Genomic DNA, 22136 nt, shown 5'->3' with positions numbered 1-22136 from the left:
TGTTACAATAACATTATACAATATATTGCAATGTGTTGCCTTTTTTCAACTGCAAATTAAGGAAAAACTTTTTTAAAAACATTTTCTTTATTTGCATAGGCTACCAGAAACTTAATTTATTTCAACATGAATAATCTCTATAACTAAAAGTCGATACTTGCCGTTCTTGTGTTTTTACAGTATTGCCACATACAATTTTGCAAAATTATAATGTATTGATTATTACCCATACCCCTACTAAATGTTACTTGATGTTTATGTCAGTACTTTCTTTTACTTGAAGGGACGTTGCCTCTCTCTGAATGAGGCTGATGCAGGGCAGGTGTGTAGAAGAAACTAACAGCCAAAAACCAAGAAAACACAGTCATCTTAATAATAAGACAACCAGGCGAAAACAAAGACAGACTACCTAATGAAGGCAACTTAACCCTTTAAAACCTAAGCAAATTGGTTTTAGGTCTTTCATTGTTAGAAAGCAATGAGCAACTTCACAAGACAAGGCCCAAAAATTAACAGGAAATTAGTTAAAAAAGAAAAAAGAAAGAAGGGAAAGGAAAATTACCTTAAAATAAGCAAAAAAGAAAACGACATTTCTGTTTAGAATAAACAAATCGAACTAAAGTAATTTTCAGGTCATTTTCTTATCTTTAAAAAAAAGTTTCTACTTCCTTATTTTGGGTTTTATTTTGACAAGCAGCACCGGAAACAGTATTTTCCCTTCCCTTCCAGCTTGACATCTTGCTTGTGGTTCATGTTTTGTGAGCTAATCTGGCTAGCAGATGTCGACTGGTCAAACTTATTTTCAGATGAATATATGCGGTAAGGGTTTTGCTTTCCTTGTGCGGAATGCACTTTTGATGATATTTGACAAATTGAAGCTAATGAATTATGAAGCTAATGGCCTGTTTTTAAATGCGTTTATGATTAATTATCTGCAGTGCTACCCAGCTAACTTAGCTAACGTTTGCTAACTGGAGCTGTCGGGGAAGCCAGCAGGAACCGCCTTGACATTATTTTTTATCCTCTTTCATTGTATGGTGACTGCTAGAAACGCATTAATTTGAATTGTAAGTGATGACCATATCGGCACTAAAATGCACAATGACACGGGGTAAGGGGTATTTGTGTTTTCCTAGCCGCTTTTAATGACGTTACGGTGGCTAACGTTTGCGCTAAGGCCCGTGCTACTGCTGGGCCGATCATGTTAACCAAGCTGCCCCCCGATTATGGCAGTGGATTGACGCAATGTTACATTATTTGACATTAATGCAAATCAAACAATAGATAAGAACTACTCGCAGTCCCTTGTGTACCTCTTTGACATTTCTGCAGATATAAGTTAAGCATCACCGGTCTCAGTGATGCCACATAGAAGTGTTTATTTTTTGTTGTTGTTGTTTTTGTTGTTATTCCTAATTTACATAACAGTAAAAAAGTCAAAAGTCTAGAATACAATTTGACGTACACAATAACAACAATAATCAAGCCAGGGGGATATTTCAATAAATAAAAATATTGTCAGATATACAAATGCCAAGAGTCTTGATAGCCTTTTTGTTCGTCGAATCAGTAATTTCATATAATCCTATCCTTCAGAAAACTGCCAATTTTTTATTTTTTTTTTTATTTTTTTGCTAAACTTACAATTATGTTGTAAGTATTTTGCCAGAACCATTACCAGATTCATTTTATGCTTTGCTTTCTTTTTTGGGCTATTGAGAAAGCCTAACACTATACTTTTGCCAAATAATGTAATGTCTTTGAAGAAAAACAACGCCAAAAACATCGTGTTAAAAAAAAAAGTTTCAGATTGTTCATCACAAAACACACCGTCCGTGTTTGTCTTTTTAAAAAATATTTCTTACTTGTAGTGACTGGCAGCAGGTAATATATGACATCTACAAATTAATGCCGATATGTAGTGACATGGAATAGAGACAATATTCTGTTGAAAAAGGGCACCCATGGCTCTATTATTATTTTGGGGATGTTGCAAGAAACAAATTTATCCTATTGGCTTGACATACATTTGCAAAAAGAAAGAAAGCATGTTTTGTTTGACCTTTTCTCTCCTGAAGCTATAATTGAAAACCTGTAGCTACTCACTCACCCAGCATCCGATATATTGTACAGCTGTTAGTTACTACTCCAGCGCTGCTGTTATCAAATCAAATCAAGTTTATTTATATTGCACATTTATAAATAACCGTCATTGATCAAAGTGCTGTAGAAATGAAAACAAATGGAACACAGATTGATAACTTGAAATGCGCACAGCAACAAAATGTTAGCAGAAATTACAAAGCAATAGTATATGTACATAAATATAAAAAAATGAGAGTAGTAAAATTATAAAACACTACACACCAGTATGAGCAACCAAAGACTATTGAAAAACATGTACATCTTAAGATTAGTCTCGTAAGTGTAGAGTAGGAGCAGATAAGTTTTGTAATGTACAGGGGTGCCGATCCATGTAGGCTTAAAAAACAAAAAAAGAACTTTAAAAACAGTCTTGTATTTGATGGGTAACCAGTGCAGGGATGCCAGGACTAGTGGTCTCTCTACTGGTACCAGTGAGGAGTCTCCCTGCTGCATTCTGTATCAGCTGTAGGAGAGACAATATATATTTTACTTTGTCACCTGTTGTGTCTTGACTGTGACACTGGTGGTTTATGGGATGGAATGATGACACGTGTCTCTCTTGTGTAATTTCAGCATAAAACGGTTTAAACGCCACTCCTAGTAAAAGGGGAGGATGGCGCATCGAAGCACCCCACCTTCGCCCTTGCAGAGGACAGAGTACCTGGAGCCTGATAATGATTCCGACAGGGACTCAGGTGTTGGGGAGGATGCTGACAGTTGCCATGGAGGCACAGTAACAGAGGAGGAGCAAGTCAACAAGCAAGAGGATGTGGAAGAAACCAACGGGGAGGGAGAAGATTTTACAGTTTTTGTTGCCTTTCAAGGGAATATGGAAGATGAGGACTTCACTCAAAAACTTGACACTATCCTCAGTGGAATACCAGACATGCTTGATATGGGTTAGTTTAATGCTGTTTTACGCTTAACTGCAATGGGGAGGAAAACCGTGCAAGTGTTTTTTCTTGTTTGTTTGCTTTTTTATCAGAAAAAGAAGCATTCAAAGATATAAAGAGTGTACTCACATAAAACTAGGCCGTCAGTGCATTGGAAAGACACAAATACTTTTGGAATTGGTGCTACATGACCAGGATAAAAAAGAGAAATAGGGCTGTGGCATTCACTTTTGCTTAATAAGTAGAAAAACCTACAACTACTAGAATGCACTGTGCCATACCTGACCAGTGAATGCTCCTACTGGTGAGTGACATAATGTGAGCTTGGCCATGTCACACGATGGCGGCTGGCTGGTAACAAATGATTTTGTATTATATTTAAATGCAAAGCTAAAAGATGTTTCTGAAAACGTTTAAGGTGAGAAACAGGCAATGCAGTAACAGAATCTTGTTTTATATGTGATCAGTGCTGTTTAGTTTTACTGTTTGAGCTTAGCTTTCAATCAGTTTCTCTGTGCAGGGTGGCGCCCACTTCCTGTTCGCAAACTTTTGCTATTACAGCTAAACAGGGCATATGGCAAGAACTGGGCACTGTGTTAACATAATCCTGACTTCTGTTTGATCAGCACTGCCCAGTTTTACTGTTTGGTGGCATTTCAGTCCGAGTTTGAGAGGGAGAGAGAGGGCAAGGGATGGGCGGGTCTGTCTCTCGAGTCACTTCAGTAATCTTTGTGTCCATGGCGGCGGGCAATACGAAAACGTGGAAGTACAGTTGGTGGATCAGACAACAGCCCGAGAGCCAACAATTTTCTCCGTGGGTGGAGGAGGCATATCATGGCACTTGTTAGATGGAGTCCAGTTTACCACAGTTCATCTACACACACTACCCACATTGTTTTGATACAAAGCTGGTTGAAAATCAGTGAAGTGTCCCTTTAACTGATATGCTGCATACAAAAAGGAGCTGCTCATTACAGGTGTGTCCTGATAGCTGCTGTCCAGCTCTGGCTGTGTATCTGGGTCTATATAATATAAGACCTCAGTTGTCTGCCCGGTTAAATACAGTTCTTTAAAAAAGTTTCAATCTTCTTATATGTAATTATTGGGTGGAGGGAGGGTTTATGCAGCATTGCATTGTGATAGTTTTAGTGGCAGTATTGTATCTAAACACAAACTGCCAAGTTTAGCTTTTTACTTAGTACATTTTACTCATCTGGTAGCCCACTAGAATAAGTAGGAATACATTTATTTGGATTTTTGGCCATTATCCAATACTAGGTATTGATAGGTAATAGGTATTGATATATCCATCTTTTTCTCCAGCTAATTTTATTGACCATCAAGTTTCTTATGTAGTAGAATTAACACTCTATAATGTATACTCTTATATTGGTGGCCCACCAGCAGATGGAGTCATAAAATACAATGCTTTTAGAGTTGATGTTTTTCTAGATTAATTCCCAGAGATGTGTTTTCACTGAAAAACAAGTCTTTTATTAGAGAAATGTCCTGAATTCTTTGTCCTATTATATATGACACCAGCAGTTGAGTGTCCATCCTCTCCTTGTCCCTCTCTAACCAGTCACCTCTAAAAAAAATCCATCTTGTATTCAGTGTAATTGCAACTTATATCCATTCATTGTCCCTCTTTAGGCTCTGAAAGGCTACAGCCACAACATGTGGAGCCGTGGAACAGTGTGCGAGTTACCTTCAACATTCCTCGGGATGCTGCTGAGCGACTCAGACTGTTGGCCCAGAACAACCAGCAGCAGCTCAGAGACCTGGGGATTCTCTCTGTGCAGATAGAAGGTAACAGCACTGCCTTCAAACTTCATCTTTCATTTAAACCGAATGCAAAAAACTGTATTGTTTATTCTCTTTTTTCCTTTTTTTTTTTTTTTTTTTTACATCTGTGGTACTTAGAATAAGAATAGAAGAATAGAGTCCAAAAACTCAGAAATGACTTAGCAGTTTTGCACCTCCACTGCCCTTGTCTCAAAGTTGGTGGGTTTTTTGAATGGGTTTTCAGTTAAACTCCTTAAATAAGGTCAAACTACAGAGGCTTTCATGTTTTGATCTTCAACATAAACTACATCAGTAAATACCCCACTCGCAAACTTTTAAAGCTTTAATGTGACAGTTGCTAACAATTGGCTAAATGAGACCACAGAACGTCATCACGCAGAATCATGTCAAATCTGCTCTACAGGCTCGTAGCAGTGGTGACGTGACCATGTGTAGTTTGTTTTTGCCTTGCAATAGCTTCTTACTTCAGGTGACTACATTTACTTCACAAATCCCGAAAGTGCTGTTTAATTATGAAGATTACCTTGTTGAACAAAATGTGTAAGTATGATAGACATTTGTTAACCAAAGAGCTTATTCTCTGCAGTGGTCCAAAATCCAGTGGAAAAAAATCCATAAGCTTTTTGATGAGGGAACCAGGGTTAAGTTATCTTTAGGGTTGGCCTACAGAAAAAAACATCATCCCTGATGCACTCTATAAGGCATACACACTAGACTTTGTGTTGTAAATGTTAGTTATAGATGTTCACTCTGTTGATATTCAGGGGAAGGGGCCATCAATGTGGCTGTGGGACCAAATAGAGGACAAGAAGTCAGAGTGAATGGACCAATTGGAGCACCTGGCCAGATGAGAATGGAGGTCGGCTTTCCAGGTCATCCTGGTCCAGGTATTGTTTTACTGAATTGATGACACATGGTCTTGAATATTACACAGCGTTTTTTGTACTAGTTGTAGCAGTAAAAGTGTATTTTGTATAATGGCGCAGTAGGTAATATGCAAACATCGATTATTTTTGTCTTCTCTATTTCCAACACATAAGCACACATAAAGACATGAACACATTACACAAAGCTGTAAAGACAGACAATGGTCATATGTATTGTATAGTTGTTTTTAGTTTTGCTTTGTGTGTTAAAGCCATTCATTAGTTAGTGATTGCTGATCTGTTAATTACAAATACACCAGAATATTAGTATTGTAAATCTCATATTATCTTCCCAAGAGAGTTCAAGATGTGCTAAGTGGAAAAGAGGGTCACACTAAATACTTACAACTTTAGCCTGCTGAAGTTGTTTTATTCTGACATATTTGCAGTTTTTATACTGTATACATCATTCCTGTATGTTCTGGTTGTATTTTACTAAAGACACTACTGAGAAATAAGTATGCGTGATCATTATAACCGTGCTAATTTAACAAAGTTAAAGGTGGTGCTGTGCAAAGACTTCTGCGCATTAATGTATGTTATAAAAATGATTTGCCTGTTTCCACAAAATTATTTAACACGCCCATATTTTCATAAGGAGGAGTACGGATGGCTAATCCGGCAATGGTTCCCCCAGGGCCTGGCATGTCAGGTCAAGCTATGGTACCAGGCAGCAGTGGACAGATGCACCCTCGTGTTCAGAGACCATCTTCACAGACAGGTTCAGGTCTTTATTTCTTGTACGTCATATCATCCATGTTGCAATTTGGAATGAATTAAGGCTTGGACAATACAATAATGGAAAAATTGCGTCCTCCTCTTCCACAGATGTGATGGATCCAATGATGCCAGGCATGTCAGTTCAGCAGCAACAGCAACTTCAGCATCAACAGGCCGGTCCCCATGCCTCAGGCCCAATGCCTCCTCAGGCTGCTCATCACATGCAGGCTCTGCAGGGAGGTAGACCGCTCAACCCTGCTGCACTGCAGCAGCTACAGCAACAACATCACCAACAGCAACAAGCCCAGCAGCAAGCTCAGCTCTCCCAGCTTGGACCTAGACCTCCATTCAACCCATCGGGCCAGATGGCTGTACCTCCTGGCTGGAACCAGCTGCCCTCCGGTGTCCTCCAGCCACCAGCAGCCCAAGGAGGCCCTGCCTGGAGAAAGCCCCCACCCCAAGCCCAAATGGTTCAACGTCCACCCTCCCTTGCTACAGTTCAGACTCCCAGCCATCCTCCGCCGCCTTACCCGTTTGGCAGCCAGCAGGCTGGGCAGGTGTTCAATGCCATGGGCCAGGGACAAATACAGCAACAGCAGCAGACAGGAGTGGGTCAGTTTGCTGCTCCCCAGCCTAAAGGCCCACAGGCTGGTCCTGGTGGTGTCACAGGACAGCCCAGACCACCTCCACCCCTTCCACCAACATCTGGACCGCAGGGAAACCTCACTGCCAAGTCCCCTGGCTCCTCCTCATCTCCTTTTCAGCAGGGTTCACCTGGGACTCCTCCCATGATGGCTCAGAGACCTACAACACCACAGGGTTTTCCCCAGGGCGTTGGATCACCAGGAAGAGCAGCCCTCGGCCAACAGGGTAACTTGCAGCAAGGATTCATGGGAATGCCCCAGCATGGACAGCCTGGGGCCCAAGTTCACCCAGGTGGGCTACTGTTTGTTGTTATACTGAAATGCACTTTAAAAAATCAAAATTTTGACTCTTGTAAAATAGTATGTGAAGTTAAAGTAGTCTGATGTCTATAATGACAATAAATACTGATTACAGGCATGCCGAAGCGTCCCATGGGCTTTCCAAACCCAAACTTTGTCCAAGGTCAGGTGAGTGCCAGCACTCCAGGAACCACTGGTGGAGGAGCCAGTCAGCAGCTTCAGAGCAGCCAAGCGATGACTCATGCAGGTAAAAGATTTGCCGTTTAATCAATTGCAAACATTTTTGGCAAAGATCCTTCTTACATTTGACAATTACATGCACTGAGACATGCCTTTTTACATTTTAAAAAAACATTTTGGTTGTGTCATGACATGCTGTTTGACTGATGAAGACAACTGCTTGAAAAATGATAACAACATGACTACTGAATTATATACACTGCTGCATCTCCTATACGCGGTTAACCACTATAGAACTAGTTTTTCTCACGGATTTTAAAAACTATACTTTTAATTAATTTTGAGTGTATTATGATAAAGTAATGGATGTAGGTCTAACATTTGAGATCAGATAATGTAAAATGTTATAAAGATTGTTTACGCTGCAGCTAATGGACTCAAATGGCAGGCCTGATTAAAAATAATGAACTGCATTGAATCACCTACACGAGGAACCTTTATGGCAGTGTAATCGAGTATATTTTAGATCCTTTTAGGCGTTTTTCAGATTCTTTCATTTCAGTACAGAATTGTTAAAATCAATCAGTCTATCATATTTTAAATTGTTTAGTCTTAAGTTAGACTGTCACTATAATATTTTAAAATAAAAGTTATGCTGTTTAGTAACAAATTCAACAGGGTTCCAGTCAATCCTCAAAAAGTCTTAAAAGGCATTGAATTAATAGATTTTTAAAAAGCCTTAATTGTTATTAGATTGACTTTAATTAATCTTTTCAAAAGTCTTAAAAATGCTCAGACTGGGGAAGTAGGAATTTATAAATCTTTTTTCTGATGTTGCAACATAAAAGCTCAAAGTAGATGGTAATATCTATTTTTTTTTGTTTGTTAAATAATTAAATAAATTCCTTTTCCTAAACTCGTCATGATGAGAATCCCAGCAGTGGAAATTCACATGAAGATTGAGAAACACAAAATAGCCCAGAAAACAGGCCAGATATTTCCCACTATTGTTGGTAACCCAAATAGAAACTTTTGTTATTATGTAAAATGTTCACTGTCTTCCATCTGTTCCACTCTAAAAAGAGTTGTTTTTCCAACATTTGTTCTTCTTGAATTTTGGTTATTAGAAAATTAGTTTTAAACTTAAATCCAAGTGGCATTAAAAAGTATTAAATCTACCTCGCCTTAATCTGCAGGAACCCTGCTTTTAGGTTTTTCTTGGATTCTTTAATTTCACAATAAACTTGTTGAGTTCGAGTAGCTTCAGACAAACAAACTTAACAGGGGTTCTATCATATTTTAAATTTTGTAGTCTTAATTTAGAATGTCACCATTATATTTTAAAATACAGCTCATGATGTTTAGTAACAAATTTAAAGAAATCATTGCACTGGGTCATTAACTACCAAGTGTGTCAATTTATCACTTTAAAACTATATATAAAATGTATCATATTTTAATACTCATCTCATTAAGTCCCAGCTGTGCAGTTTGTTGGTTGTTGACATTTACACTTGATGAACTGCTTTGATGTGCCTCATTTGGCACGCCATACCTTCCCTGGAGTAAGCAGAAAGCATAATAGTGTAGTACCTGTTGTGAACCCCTTTTAAGTCATATTTTTCTCTCTTCTCCCTTTTACATCAGGAGCTCCACCCTCAGCCTCCACCCCTAACTCAATGCAGGGTCCACCACATGCCCAACCCAATGTTATGGGTGTACAAAGTAGCATGGCAGGTCTGCCACCTGGTACAACCGCTGGGCCTAGTATGGGCCAGCAGCAGCCTGGCCTCCAGACCCAGATGATGGGCCTCCAGCATCAGGCCCAGCCCGTGTCCTCCTCCCCCAGCCAGAAGGTTCAAGGCCAAGGTGGAGGTCAGACTGTTCTCTCAAGGCCCATCAGTCAAGGGCAGAGAGGAGGGATGACCCCACCCAAGCAAATGATGCCTCAGCAAGGCCAGGGGGTGATGCATGGGCAGGGTCAGATGGTTGGGGGCCAAGGGCACCAGGCCATGCTCCTACAGCAGCAGCAACAACAGCAACAAAACTCCATGATGGAGCAAATGGTTGCCAACCAGATGCAAGGCAACAAGCAGGCATTTGGAGGCAAGATTCCAGCTGGGGTCATGCCTGGCCAGATGATGCGTGGCCCTGCCCCAAACGTTCAAGGTAACATGGCTCAGTTTCAGAGCCAAGTTGGCCCTCAGCAGATGACCCCACAACAGCAGCAGCAAATGGCTCAACTCCAACAACAGCAGTTACAACAACAGCAACAGCACCAATTGCAACAGCAACAGCTACAACAACAGCAGCAGCAACAACAACAGCAACAACACCAGCAGATGAACCAGCAACAGCCCCAGCAGGTTTCTATCGCTGGCAATCCGAATCAAGCTATGGGCATGCACGGGCAACAAATGAGGCTCCCTGCTGGTCATCCTCTCATCCAACAGCAGTTGCAACAGCAGCAGTTACAGCAGCAACAGAAACAACAGCAACAGGCCATGTTGCAACAGCAGCAACAGCAACAACAACAACAACAACAACAACAGGCAGCTCAACAACACCCACATCCTTTGGGAGATCCTAATAGTGGAACAGGGGACTTGGGGGTCCAACAGATGGTCCCTGATATCCAGGCACAGCAACAGCAAGGCATGATGGCGGGTCCTCAGCACATGCAGATGGGAAATGGCCACTTTGGAGGTCATGGCATGAACTTTAACTCACAGTTCCCAGGTCAGATGCAGATGGGGGGACCCTGCGTACAGCCAGGAGGCTTTAACGTCAGCAAAGATGTAACACTGACAAGCCCACTGCTGGTCAATCTGCTGCAGAGCGATATCTCAGCCAGCCAGTTTGGGCCAGGAGGAAAACAGGGAGCAGGAGGTGGCAACCAAGCCAAACCCAAAAAGAAGAAACCGGCAAGAAAGAAGAAGCCCAAAGAGGGAGAGGGACCACAGCAAGTAGAGGGACTTGGGTAATAATTTGTCTTTCTTACAGGTTTGTTTTTGCCATGGTGGACAGTTGAACTAAGTTTTTCACATTGACATGAAATTATTGATATAGCTTCTTTTATTCTCTTAGTGGTCTTGATGTGGCTGCTGGCATGGAGGATTCTGACCTGCCAAATCTGGGTGGTGAACAGAGTTTGGGTTTAGACACCTCTGGCCAGAAACTCCCTGATTTTGCCAACAGGCCTGCAGGTACCTAATTCAGAATTAATCAATTTGGGCAGTTATTTTGTCTGCATTTCACTGCTTATTATTTATTTGTAGCAACTTAACAGCATGCTTTATCTTTGCAAAATTTGTCTTTTTGTCTGATTTGTAAATGTATGCATCTCTACACTTCTTCTAGGCTTTCCTGGCCAACCTGGAGACCAGAGAGTATTGCAGCAGGTACCCATGCAGTTTATGCAGCAGCAGCAGCAACAACAACAACAACAACAACAGCAACAGCAACAGCAACAACAGCAGCAGCAACAGGTGAGGATGAGCCATGGTACTGTTGATCTGGCTACTTGCATAGTTGCTGTGATACAGTTTCATGTCATTTAATTTTTAATTCTTCTGGTTATGCACAGCAATCAGATTTAGATTCAAAACACATATACACATTTATAATACTAATACACATTCCTGTAAAAAGGAACACCGTGAAGGAGCAGGGAGAAGTAAAAAGTTCTTATTTTACCTGCTTCTTTCTCAAACATTGCTAAAAGTTTCCATATTCCTGATGTAATAAAAAGTCTGTTAGTATGCTCTCTGAGGTCCATTTAATGAATCATTTTTACTGCTCTCTTTCATTATATGAACAATGGCTTCATGTTACTCATGTATGTGTTGCTACACACTTACTTGCGATAACTGAAGTATGGCAAAATATGTGAAGAGTACAGACTTGTCATTGCCTTGTAATCTAACACATACTTTGCTTTTTTTCTAAACAAAAATACTCTCAGACACATTTGTCTTTACATGTGCTTTCTGAGATTTCCATGACAGTTTATCATCCATTATCACACCCAGAAATCTAATTTGAGACACATTCAATGTGACTAAAGTCTATGAACAGTGAAACCATTTCATCTGTTTTCAATTGGCAAAAACCATAAACTTAGATGTGTTCATATAGAAGGATAACTTATTCTCATTACACCATTTTTTAAGTTTGAGATTTTCATTTGTAATGCTTCGTGCTTAAACAACAGTCCTTTATGCTCAATGTTTTTATGTATGATTTGCAAGTTCAGTGTATGTCCATAGCTTGGAAAATGCAGTAGTACGTTCGACTAACAGTGGATAAAATTCTATTTACTAGACTTTGTTTTTATGTGCAACAGACAAATGTGTACTAGCATGAAGGATCTTTGCAATGCAAGGTGACTGTGCTTGCCTATGCTCGAAACGCACTTCTTTGGGAATCAAAGTGACTTGCAGCTGTGACATGGTTGCATGATCCAAGGCAAATAAACATGTGAACAGATAATAAAGTTTTGTCTTGTCTTAACAGCAGCAACAACAACAACAAATGCAGCACATGCAACAGCAGCAGATACAGCAACAACAAATGCAGCAGCAGCAACAAATACAACAACAAATGCAACAGCAGCAAATACAGCAACAACAGCAACAATTACAACAACAACAACAGCAGATGCAGCAACAGCAGATGCAGCAACAGCAGCAGATGCAACAGATGCAGATGCAGGGTCTCCAGAATGCTCAAGGGCAGCAAGGGATGGCCGGGCCGCAAACACCAGGTCAAGGCCAGCCCCAGATGCACCCTCATCAGCTGCAGCAACAGCAGCAGCAGCAGCAACAGCAGCAGCAACAGCAGCAGCAGCAAAATCAGCAGCCACACTTGCAACAGCAGGTATTATTTCTGTCACGTACCTAACTTAATGTGTATGGTTAGTGGTTTATCCTTTTAATAGTTTATGGCGATCCCCATTTTTCATTATAGCAGCAACAGCAGATGATGATGATGCTGAAGATGCAGCAGGAGCAGGCAAAGAATCGCATGTCCATCCCTCCAGGTGGGCAGCTCCCTCCTCGGGGTATGGGCAATCCACCCGAGGTGCAGAGGCTTCCCGTATCACAGCAAGGCAACATGCCTGTAATGATCAGCCTTCAGGGACATGGAGGTGTGCCGCCGTCACCTGACAAAGCCAGAGGGATGCCCCTGATGGTGAACCCACAGGTAAGGGCCCATGTGCTTCAACATGAAGATGATAATGACATTGACATCTCATGATTTGAATTTTATTTGTGATGGCACTTTAAGGGCTAGGCGATATGGCTCAAAATGTTTGTGTTGCTCAATATCGATAATTATCTACCAAAAAAAGTCAAATCATTATTTCTTTCAAGTTTTAAGGCAGAAATTCGCTCCTGAGTGAAAGATGAAGAAAACATAGTTTCATTGGAGTTTAAACAGCAGAACATTTAAAAAATCTGAGGTAGATTAAAAACAATGATAATCAAAATTATGTAATTCAATTAGACAATAAAAAAAGACATAGAAATCTTAATTTTGGTCAGCAGCATGTCAAACTCTTTGGACAGACGGTTTATAAGTTTTGTATGTGTTTTTACTGACAGTGGAAACTGAATAAATGACAAAGACAAAAATCTTAACTATGAGTTGTATTTTCTCTACAAGTTTTACACCCAAAAATATTAAATTTTGCCATTTCTCAAACAAAACAATAACAAGACAGACTTTGATGACATCTGGAAGTAGTAATGAAAGTCTGTTTGACTGAGGCAGAAATCATGTTTACAGATGTGGAAATTCATGAATGTTGACACATATTTACATTACCTTTAGTCCCGTTCAGTCATGTCATTATATGGAATAGTTGGTCAGTCAGTCACGTCACTCGCTAACTTACCCATAGCACTAGATGAGTAAACTATACAACGACTGTTGCTAACATAATTGGGAATTAAACCACGTTGCAATGTTACCAGTGGTCAAAACAATCATACTATAAATAACTTAATATGCACGTTGAATGTTGATGTAACGTTATAATGTTGCCGTGCACTTCAGTGGGCAGGGGAAAGGTGGCTGGTCTGCCGGTCCCCAAGTCGTTGTCTTCTATGGCTGCTGCTCAGTCTTCTGATAAGTGTCGAGGGGGTTACTGGCATTTATGATGCATTGCCGCCTCCCTCTATAGGCGTATGGGTGGTTTAATTACATGGAGGATTTATCGAACATTTATTATATCGCTATCAGGGAAAATTATATCAGGATAATTATTGTTATTGTTTTATCACCCAGCCCTAGGCAGTAATTTTTTTTTCCTTTGGAGTAAACTATACAGAGTAAACTGTACAGCATTTGCATATGTTCTCCTGTCTAGCTTGCAGGTGCTGCACGAAGAATGTCCCATCCTGATGTAGGACAGGGCCCTCAGAGCACTGGATCTGAGGAGGCCTCTGCAGGAGCCCACCTGAAACCAGAGAGACCTGGTGGCCCAGAAACTGGGGTGCAGCCTGGAAATGGGAACCAGCAGATGATGACCAACCAAGGCTCCAACGCTCACATGATGAAGCAGGGACCTGTTCCATCACCGATGCCCCAACACACTGGCGCCAGTCCTCAGCAACAGTTACCTAGTCAGCCTCAGCAAGGAGGCCCCATGCCAGGCATTCATTTCCCAAATGTCCCGACAACCTCTCAGAGCTCCCGGCCCAAAACCCCCAACAGAGCCAGCCCCAGGCCTTACCACCATCCCCTCACCCCAACTAATCGTCCACCGAGCACTGAACCCTCCGAAATCAACCTCTCGCCAGAGAGGCTAAATGCCTCTATTGCAGGGCTGTTCCCTCCCAAAATAAACATTCCTCTGCCTCCCAGGCAGCCTAACCTAAACAGGGGATTTGATCAGCAAGGTCTTAACCCAACAACTCTGAAAGCCATCGGACAGGCCCCTCCTAACTTAACTTTACCAGGCAGTAACAACGGCAGTGTGGGTGGAAATAACACTAACAACAGTCAGCAGCCTTTCGCAACTGGGGCAGGAGGAGCAGGCGCTAAACAGGACAAGCAGCCTGGAGCACAGGGTAAGAGGGCAAGTCCTAGCAACAGTCGGAGGTCAAGTCCAGCCTCTAGCCGTAAATCAGCCACCCCAAGTCCAGGGAGACAAAAGGGGGCAAAGATGGCCGTCACCTGCCCCCCTGCCCAACAGCAGATGGTCAACCCTCAGGGGCAAACCATGATGCTCAGCCCCACATCAGTACCCCCAAGTCCAGTATCTATGCCTTCACAAGTGAGTGTGGGCATGGAGGCACAGCAGGCCCAGACCCCCTTCCATGGGATGCAAGGTAACCCTGCTGAGGGTGTCAGGGAAAGTCAGGGAATGATGGCAGCAGAGCAGCGACAGATGCCTCAGCCCCAGCCACAGCCTTTGAGGGAGTTATCAGCTCCCAGAATGGCAAGTCCTCGTTTCCCTGTGCCGCAACAGCCTAAACCTGACTTGGAACTACAGGCTGGCACAGTTGATAGGCACCCAGCACACACAGCTGCCATGCAGGACTCTGAAGTCTCACCCTCTCTCAGGGCAGCTCCAACCTCCCTCAACCAGTTACTGGATAACTCTGGGATCCCAAACATGCCTCTTCGGCCTGCACAGAGTAACGCTGTTAGGGATGGCATGGGAAAAGACAGCCCCAAGTCAGCTTTGGAGCCAGAGAGACCACTCCACAGTAATCCCCAGAGTACAGATATCTCCGCTGCTGTCACTACTGCTGCCACTATAAATGATTCAGAAGCTAAACCCAAACCTACTGTCCCAATAATGACCAGCAGTCCTAATTTGCAGCCTGCTCCAATGTCCAGCTTGCACCCTAGCACTAACGTGACCTCTAATATTATCCCCAACCCTAGCCAAAACCCCGTCTCCAGTCTTGGTGTCAATCCCAGTGCGAATGTAAACCCAACGCCAACCCGCAGTACAAACAGTACTGCAACCACGAGTGTGAGCCCCAACCCAGTCACTTCCAGTCAGAGCAGTCCTGCTTCTATCGTTAATACCACTTCGAACTCCAGCTCTGCTCAAAAACCAAGCCCCAGTCCTAAACCTGTGACAAGTGTTCATTCAGTCATTCAGATCCCGGCCTCCTCTAGCACAATTTCACCTAATCAGATCACTGTGTTCGTCACCTCTAACCCCATCACCTCTGCCCCCACTTCGCAGGTACCCACATCATTGGTGTCCACCATGGTGGCTGTCCCCAACAAGAGCATTAGACCTCAGGACATCAGGCAGCAGGCCCCTGTCCCCCGACCTCCTCAGTTTATCACCACCCCTGTATTTATCAACCCCATTTTTCAGGTCCCAGGTGCATCTGTGGCTCCCAATACCACAATGGTATCACAGTCAGTCACCATGATGGGGCCCATCCAAGTGTCCACTACAAACATCCAACTTTCTCCTGCCCCAAGCTCCACTCAGTCCTCAGGGGCTAACGTGACCAGCACTCAGCCTGCCAGAAGTGCTGTTGGACAGCTCCAGCTGGCCACTAGTGTGCCCTCACCAGTTCAAGTTGTTACTCCCCCAGCTCCTTCTCAAATTAACCCAGGGGCTCCCAAAACAGAAAATCTAGGTGAAACAGGCTCTGCTCAGAAACCTAGTCCCCCAGTCAGGCAGCCATCTCCTCATCCAAGCCCTGCTGCATCATCTCCCTTTCAGTCACCGCTGGCCTCACCTCCTCTCTGCTCTAGTCCTGGGGCTGCTAACACCATCAGAAAAAGCCCCATGTCTCCGTCTCCCACCGCCCAGGTGAAAAGTAAACCCACACAGGCTTCTCCAACTGTGTCTGGTCCAGCTGATTCCCAGCAGAGTCCTGTAGAAAGGCCTGCGCAGGGGCCCACTGGGGCTGTACCACCACAGGTTTTTCATCCTCCTGCTAGTCAAGCCATTCAGATTGAAGCATTAGCTCCCCTTACTACCACTACTGCTGCTCCAAACAACATTACTCCACCTGCTGTCTCCTCTGCAATCCCAGTTCCTGGCCAAGTGGCTGCTCCTACTCAGATTGTTACCCAGGCTCCAGTGCCTCCACCAGCTTCAGTCTCAAGCCAGGCCCAGACTGTACCTCCTCAGACTCCTAATGTCACTGTAGTTGGTGCTACTACAGGTGTCTCTTCCACCTTACTCTCTACGGTTGCTCCTGTACAAAGTCCCATACCGTCCATTGTTTCAATTGTTGCTGGTTCTGGATCTGCTTTGGAGGTGGCCCCCACAACATCATCTCCAGTTACTAATCCCAGTGCTGTTCCACCAGCGCAGTTGGACCCTGTGGCTATGGAGCCCCCCATGCCGCCAGCTGCTGCATCTGCTGAAACCACTCAGACCACTGCAGGTAAACGCACAGCTATCAAGTTAACAGGATAATGATCATATTGAAGCCATGGTCTGTGGTCAGGTCAAACAAGTATCATGCAACCTGATGTATTACATAGCCACTCTATATGTGGTTTTACAGAACTGTGCAAAAGTCTTAGTCACTTTAACTTTTGTTATTTTAGCATGGTTAGAATGATAATACATAATTATTTCTTAGTATAGTCTTTACTAAAACACAATCAGAACATAAAGGAAATATGTATACAGCATTGAAATGCAAATATTTCAGAAAAAAAATTCAGCGGGTTTAAGTTGCATGTATTTAGTCTAATCTCCGTTTCCACTTAGCATCTCTTTAAGTCTCATGGGCAGTGTATTACACCAGCTTGCATTAGAAACATGTCTAAAGCGCAGTATTGATTTTTTTGAGCTACCTTTATAATGGTTTGACTTTTGACTGTTCTGACTTTCTTAGTGTTTTAATGCATTGTACACATTCTCTATATTCTTTGTTTGTATATATACATATCTTTGTCTCATCTTCATTAAGATAATGAAGATGAGACAAAGATATGTATATATATTCATTACAACTTTGCTAAAGCTCTATAGTATAGTAAATCTATGGTGGCCTAAGACTTTTGCACATTGCTTTGTTTACATGTGTCTGTGTTTGCATGCACAAAATATTCCAGTTTTTGCCCTTTTTCTGAAAAAGACAACATTCCCACAAAACTGTTTTCATGGCTAATAAAAATAAATCTTCTACCAAAGTTCACATCAACATTTAGCTGTACATTTTCATGATCAACATGTCATTAATCACATCAAAATGTGGAAAAGTGCCTCAAACAGCTGGAGCCGATAGTGCCACTTTGTTTCTTGAGTTTTCCACTGGTGGTGGAGTTGTTTGACGATGCGAACACAGCCTATCTTTGCCATTCCTTTCATAACCACTGTCTTAAAAAGGTCAACATTTTGTTCATCTGCTGTCTGTCTATTTCCATTTGAACGCAGCATTAATCAGAAAATGCTACATTTGGGAAAAGGCCTAATTCAGAATATCCAAGCGGAATATGTTGTGCATGTAACTGTAGTGAGTGGTCAATACTCCCAACTAACATTTTTTTTATACATTTTCCAATATGTCAGTTGAACTATGTAATCCTTTTCTCCAGCACCTGTTAATAAAGAAGTCCCACAGTCCCAGGAACCCATTACCAGTGAGAAGACGGGTAAGTGTGGTCATAATTGTTGTAAGAAGTTGTTAAAAAGAGAGAATTCCCCCACACATTCCAATTACTTGCAAAAAAACTCAGGTGGAATTTTGCAACCTTATGAAGGTTTGAGGAACAATGTTGTTTACTTAAAAAAGTTTTTTGCAAGTAATTGGACAGTGCACAGGAATTTTCCCTCTTTCGCATTCTACAGAAGTTTTTTTGAAGGTGTGCAGGAACCTCCACATTCAAGTTTTAAAAGTTGTTAAAATGCTTGAATTTTAAAGAATAACTCATATTTGTTTTGTATTTTGTCCTGTTCAGGTGAAGACGCCTCGACAGGTTCTGAGCAGGGGTAAGATTCCTCATAACATTTGTATTCTTATTACAGCTGTGTTGTTGATAAGTTGGGTAATGCTTTGTGTGCTGGGGTCTGTTAAGGTGTCCCTTACTATTGATCGCTGTGATGGTGGCTTAGTCTTTAAATGTGCGCTCTTGAAAGAGAAATGCTTAGACATTTCTAACTCTACTGAAACTCAGGGAGTGCATTTGGTTGGCCAAGGAGGTACATGGTGAATACAATGAGCCACATGGCCTCAGCACTTGGTATGTATGATTGGCATGCAACTATAAAAATATTCCAATGCATGTCAGAAGTTTAAACAAAATAGACACGATCACAAAGCAAATTGCACTACTCCACTGACATTTGTAGTTGCATCTCTTTTCCCGGGGTTTGTCTTAATATGGTGGGGAAGTGAAGCCATGTTTGTTCAGCACAGTTTATAGTTTACCGCTGTTTTTCCACTTCTATCACAGATGGGCAAAGAAAAGAAAGACGCCCATCAACTTAGTCCCAAGGTATGTATTTTAATGTTTGCGCTGCAAAGACACAAGCAGTGATCATGTCGACGTAATGGATGCTGTCGGGATGAAGACGGACAGTATCTGTGGTAGATGAGGAAAAACAGCAAGAGTCCAGAGTGGTATTATATCTTTCTCTGAGTAGAGCAGAGTTAACCCACAACCTTTCACCCTGAGTAACACATCATTGTGTTGTCCCTCCTTCCTTGTCGTTTGTTGTTGTTTTTTTCTGGTTCTCCCAGCACTGCTGTGGAGAAGCCCAAGGGACCGAGCCGGCGCAGCTCTCGGGCAGAGAAGGAGGTGGAGGAGGAGCCAGTAGCAGACAGCGGCATTAGGAAGAGATCGGCCAGACCTGGAGCCAGTGCTGCTGTAAAAGGTAACATAAACACACAAGCAGCTTTTAAGAGGCATGATTACAGATGTACCGATTACAGTTTTTTAAAGTCTGACCTGCCAATTCTAATTAGGCCAATTCTGATTGTCCAGAGGCATATGCTGGCATATGTGTCGCAAAAACCTCATATGGCTTGTTATTGATGAGGTACACCTCACATACAAATAGTAAATAGAAATAAATAGTATTTTTTTAGACCATTACTGTCTAACTGAAAACCCATTTGTGTCATAGAGGAGCAGAGGTTAGTGCTAACATCAGGATTGGCTGAGGGAGTTTGTCTGACAAAGCGAGCACTCCTGCCTGCTGAAAGTGTTTCAGATTCATACAGAGAGCAGTTGAGCTTACAGGATGGCTTTATCGGACTTATAATTGACAGCACGCCAAAACATTTTTGAAAGTGTTATGTATATCTTATATGGCTGCATGGATGATTGTAGAGAGGTAATCAGATCATGCTTGATTGACAGCTCTCTTTTGGTTTAAGTAATGTCACCATTTTATTTTGTTTTCACTCACTGGCATCAAAACGTTTTGCTGTCAAAGAACAAACTACCAAATCTATCAAATGAACTCTACTTGTTGAGACAGCTAGACTAATTAGACTAATTACCAAACAAGGTTAGAGGGCCCAACTCTGTGTTTGCCGTTGTTTTGCCTCCCAGACTATAGTGCCAATAATTTTAGCATTTTCCATTCTGTTACATGAAGCGATAGCATTACTTTTCTATAAGAACCTTTTGAAGTAATTTTCAACTACCCTAGTAGCCTGCTAGTAATCTTGACTAATCAGCAAACAAGCAGACAAGGGTAGACCACCCATATTTGTGTTTTTATTGAATTATAGAGTGCTGCAGGGTTGATGTTTTTGTAGGCCGATGCAAAGTTATCATCGCCCTGGTCCTCTTGTCAAAAAGCCAACTAGATGTTTTCATTGCATTTGAGATATTTGCAGAAAACAAGCTCTGTGGCAAACAAACATTTTGATATTTACACATTTTGTTCATTGAGATAATCTTAAAAAATTAACACTTCTTTTATGTTTTTGAAGCACAAGTGCAATCGCCAGAAGTACAAAACTAACTTAAGGCACAAACGAACTACACAGAGGTCACATGGATAATGTTGCCTCCAAAACAAGGCTGTAAAGCTGTGTTGGACAAGATGATGTTCTGTAGTCTTATTTAGCTACTTGTTAGCAACCACCCTTTTTTTTAAAACGCTTAGTGAACTGCCGTGTCAAGTACATATAATCAAACATCGCTGAGTAAACTTTGCCTTCATTGATGAGTTTAAAGCCACCTTAAATAATCAATATCAGTTTAAGTGTACACTATATTAAGAATAGTTTCACCGCTTTACCTTGCCGTAAGACAGCCCTTACCAACGGAGATTTGAAGCTGTTATATCAAAAACACCAAACTCCACTGAGAAAAACAGTGTTTTTCCTTCACTGAACGGTAGAGTCATGCGCGTAATCTCCATGAAGGACCGGGATCCATGTGGATTCTAGAGTTTGGCTCGGACCATACATCCCTTTCCGAACCCAAATAACTGAACCCAAGAGATTAAATTGACTATTTTCAACTACTGACAAAAACAAGTAGGCCTAATGAAAACAAATAGCACATTTAGCTGATCGAAAGATTGCAACAGCTTGTTAGCGCGGCACAGAGGCAGACAAACAGCAGTTTTTCCTTTCAGCGTCTGAACAGTCAAATGTTGAGCGGTGGAAAGTGACTTCTTTTGACTTCTACACAAGACTTGGTTTTAGTCTCAGTTTTGGTCAGACTTTAGATGGAATTCTTTATAAATGCAGTGACGTATCGCTCCATCTCCCATCTAGCTGCTCTCTGCTGCCTTTGTTGATTTCAGGGGCAAATTTAGTGATTTGGGAGCTCAGTGTCCCAGCCTAAACGCCTTACTTTGATTTCATCCATTCTCTAACTGGTAATGATGGTGGGCTGTTGGCAGCTGTAGAAGAAGTTATGCTGTTCTTTACACCCTCGGTATAACTAATGTAGACAAGTGCAGGTGATGTTACTGTGTCTGCTGCTGTATGTGAACCATCGCTCAGAGCATGCATGTAAATTTTATCAGCACAGACCTGGCTATATCTGAGACTGACCCCCAGATAAACATTCATGGCCAGTTATGGTCACCAGTCAATCAATTTTTGCATCTCTAGATAGAATATCTATCACTAGGCCTAAGTTACCAGTCACTATGCCCATTACCACCCTCCTAAAACACTTATATACTCTTTTTAACAGAAACTGGAGCAAGCCCCACCCAGGCCAAACGAAGGAAGTCAAAATAGGCACAATTGCAGCTGTGGAAACCTGTGAACTGTACTGTAAATGTTTTTGTTTTCCCGCTGTGAATCGGTTGATATCGGTTTCTTTGTCCCAGATTATGAATTTTCAGTGGAGGAAGAAACCATGTACAGATTGTTTTAAAAAGAATGCTTTTGTTTTGTCCATGCTATAATGTGAGATTGTAGTTAGAATGTGTGCAATACAGTATGTGTTTGTGTGAATGTGCTTTTTATATTAAATGCTGGATTAATCATGTGAAGACTGATAATGGAACTTGTCATGATTGTATAATTATGTTGTAAAACTGAATTAAATTTTCTACTGCTTTTTGTTCTGTGAAACTGTGCAAAATGATTCATGTTTTGCCG

At 41.9% G+C, this 22136-nt stretch overlaps 1 protein-coding gene across 4 annotated transcripts; it reads left to right on the top strand.

The window, feature by feature from the left end:
* Window positions 1-680: 680 nt before the first annotated feature.
* On the top strand, window positions 681-22109 carry ncoa6 (nuclear receptor coactivator 6). 4 transcript variants are annotated; one of them, XM_088082089.1, is made up of 18 exons: window positions 681-819; window positions 2719-3044; window positions 4692-4847; window positions 5609-5731; window positions 6369-6491; window positions 6599-7426; window positions 7550-7681; window positions 9262-10594; window positions 10702-10820; window positions 10975-11102; window positions 12130-12492; window positions 12583-12819; window positions 13988-16991; window positions 18154-18210; window positions 18517-18547; window positions 19012-19053; window positions 19299-19432; window positions 21724-22109. In XM_088082089.1, exons 2-18 carry the CDS (start codon window positions 2759-2761, stop codon window positions 21768-21770), a joined length of 7143 nt encoding a protein of 2380 aa, XP_087938215.1. In that variant the 5' UTR covers window positions 681-819; window positions 2719-2758; the 3' UTR covers window positions 21771-22109. The 4 variants fall into 4 exon arrangements, with proteins under 4 accessions (XP_087938215.1, XP_087938214.1, XP_087938213.1 ...); XM_088082088.1 differs by having other exon boundaries at window positions 6369-6497; window positions 12133-12492; XM_088082087.1 differs by having other exon boundaries at window positions 6369-6497.
* The last annotated feature ends 27 nt before the right edge of the window (window positions 22110-22136 follow it).

The sequence above is a fragment of the Plectropomus leopardus genome, chromosome 9 (genome assembly GCF_026936395.1).
Source record: "Plectropomus leopardus strain MGB_pleo_1.0 chromosome 9, ASM2693639v1, whole genome shotgun sequence".
Lineage (NCBI taxonomy): Eukaryota > Metazoa > Chordata > Actinopteri > Perciformes > Serranidae > Plectropomus > Plectropomus leopardus.
The sequence above is the reverse complement of the archived record's forward strand: the minus strand, read 5'-3'. Positions and strand labels throughout refer to the sequence as shown.